This window comes from Sphaeroforma arctica, assembly GCF_001186125.1.
Source record: "Sphaeroforma arctica JP610 unplaced genomic scaffold supercont1.49, whole genome shotgun sequence".
Lineage (NCBI taxonomy): Eukaryota > Ichthyosporea > Ichthyophonida > Sphaeroforma > Sphaeroforma arctica.
Genome location: NW_014040509.1, coordinates 119,162 through 120,873, shown reverse-complemented (window position 1 = coordinate 120,873; position 1,712 = coordinate 119,162). Strand labels below are relative to the sequence as shown.

The following is a 1,712-nucleotide window of genomic DNA, read 5'->3' as shown; positions in this document are numbered from 1 at the left end:
TATATATTATATATGTGTGTGTGCGTGTGTGTGTGTGTGTGTGTGTGTGTGTGTGTGTGTGTGTGTGTATATATGTGTGTGTGTGTGTGTATGTGTGTATGTTCACGACGTACTGCATGAAAGTACATACCTACGACAGCTTCGCAGCAACGTAGAAACCCCTCATGGCACCGTCCCAGGCAATGAATACATCTCTTCCAACCGCGACAAACCCAAATGTGTATCCTCAACCTACCTTCATAGCATCGGCCATAAACGTCGTCAAATCGCGCTCCTCCGGGGTGTTGTCGATGATAGGCACAACAAGGGTTTCAAAATACTTCAGATTGACGCCCCTGAGTACGTGCGGACGTGTATGTAGTATTATAAATTTAAATTAAAAAAACAGTACTGATAAGATTACTTGCACTGTAATGCGACTATCCTGTACGCTACACCGATCGCCTCAGCACATGACATGCACAAACAACCACGACTGGACAGCAGCCTACCCAATGCCCATCACTAAAGACGATACATACTTAACAAATCAATTGCTATTCAATTAGTTCACACAAAAGGCACATACTTTCCGTTTTAGGGTTTTAGGTCGTGTTTGCTGCCCTTGATTATCTCTTGGTGGGTTATGCGGACGATACATACTTAACAAATCAATTGCTATTCAACTGGTGTACACAAAAGGCACATACTTTCCGTCGCGTTTGATGCCCTTGATCATCTCTTGGTGCGTTATGCGGAATTCCTTGCCGTACAGCAGCGTGGCGAGTACAGCGTGCTGCAGACAGAGTGAGCCGTTGGTTGAGTGAGGGGTGTGTTGGTGCTCAATAACCAATGGACATGAATCAACCCCCTACCAGGTATCAATTGATATGAACTAAAACCCTACCAGGCATTAACGTATTGAACGTCAAAGTTCCGTAGTGTAGTGTGTAGGAGGACTGTCTAATAGAGCTACGACCAGCTCAGCAGGGAAGCATTGATTGGCACAGAAATAACCACTTCGGCAAGGGCGATACAGCCGGCCGCAGACAACACTGGTCAGGACTACACTAGCAAGCCATAGATCCGGTGATGGGAAAGTATCCGTATCAGTTCGGTACTACTGTTTGCTTCTCAGCAGCCATCCACCAAGTACAGCTGTGATACCTGCTGACTCTACTCTGTTGCCATACCCACTGACTCTCCTCTGTTGCCATACCTACTAACTCTACTCTGTTGCCATACCTACTAACTCTACTCTGTTCTGATACCTACTGACTCTACTCTGTTGCGATCCCTACTGACTCTACTCTGTTGCCATACCTACTGACTCTACTCTGTTGCGTTATCTACTGACTCTACTCTGTTCTGATACCTACTGACTCTACTCTGTTGCCATACCCACTGACTCTACTCTGTTGCGAACCTACTAACTCTACTCTGTTGCCATACCTACTAACTCTACTCTGTTGCCATACCTACTAACTCTACTCTGTTCTGATACCTACTGACTCTACTCTGTTGCGTTATCTACTGACTCTACTCTGTTCTGATACCTACTGACTCTACTCTGTTGCCATACCCACTGACTCTACTCTGTTGCGATACCTACTAACTCTACTCTGTTGCCATACCTACTAACTCTGCTCTGTTCTGATACCTACTGACTCTACCCTGTTGCGATCCCTACTGACTCTACTCTGTTGCGTTATCTACTGACTCTACTCTGTTGG

The 1,712-nt window shown here is 45.7% G+C and overlaps 1 protein-coding gene across 1 annotated transcript; it reads right to left on the bottom strand.

Annotated features, from left to right (window-relative positions):
• Positions 1-226: 226 nt before the first annotated feature.
• On the bottom strand, positions 227-1,196 carry SARC_01269 (hypothetical protein; the record flags this gene model as incomplete). The annotated part of the gene is made up of 3 exons (XM_014305015.1): positions 227-335; positions 690-775; positions 1,173-1,196. The coding sequence occupies 3 exons, from the start codon at positions 1,194-1,196 to the stop codon at positions 227-229; spliced, it is 219 nt and encodes a 72-aa protein (XP_014160490.1).
• Positions 1,197-1,712: the final 516 nt, after the last annotated feature.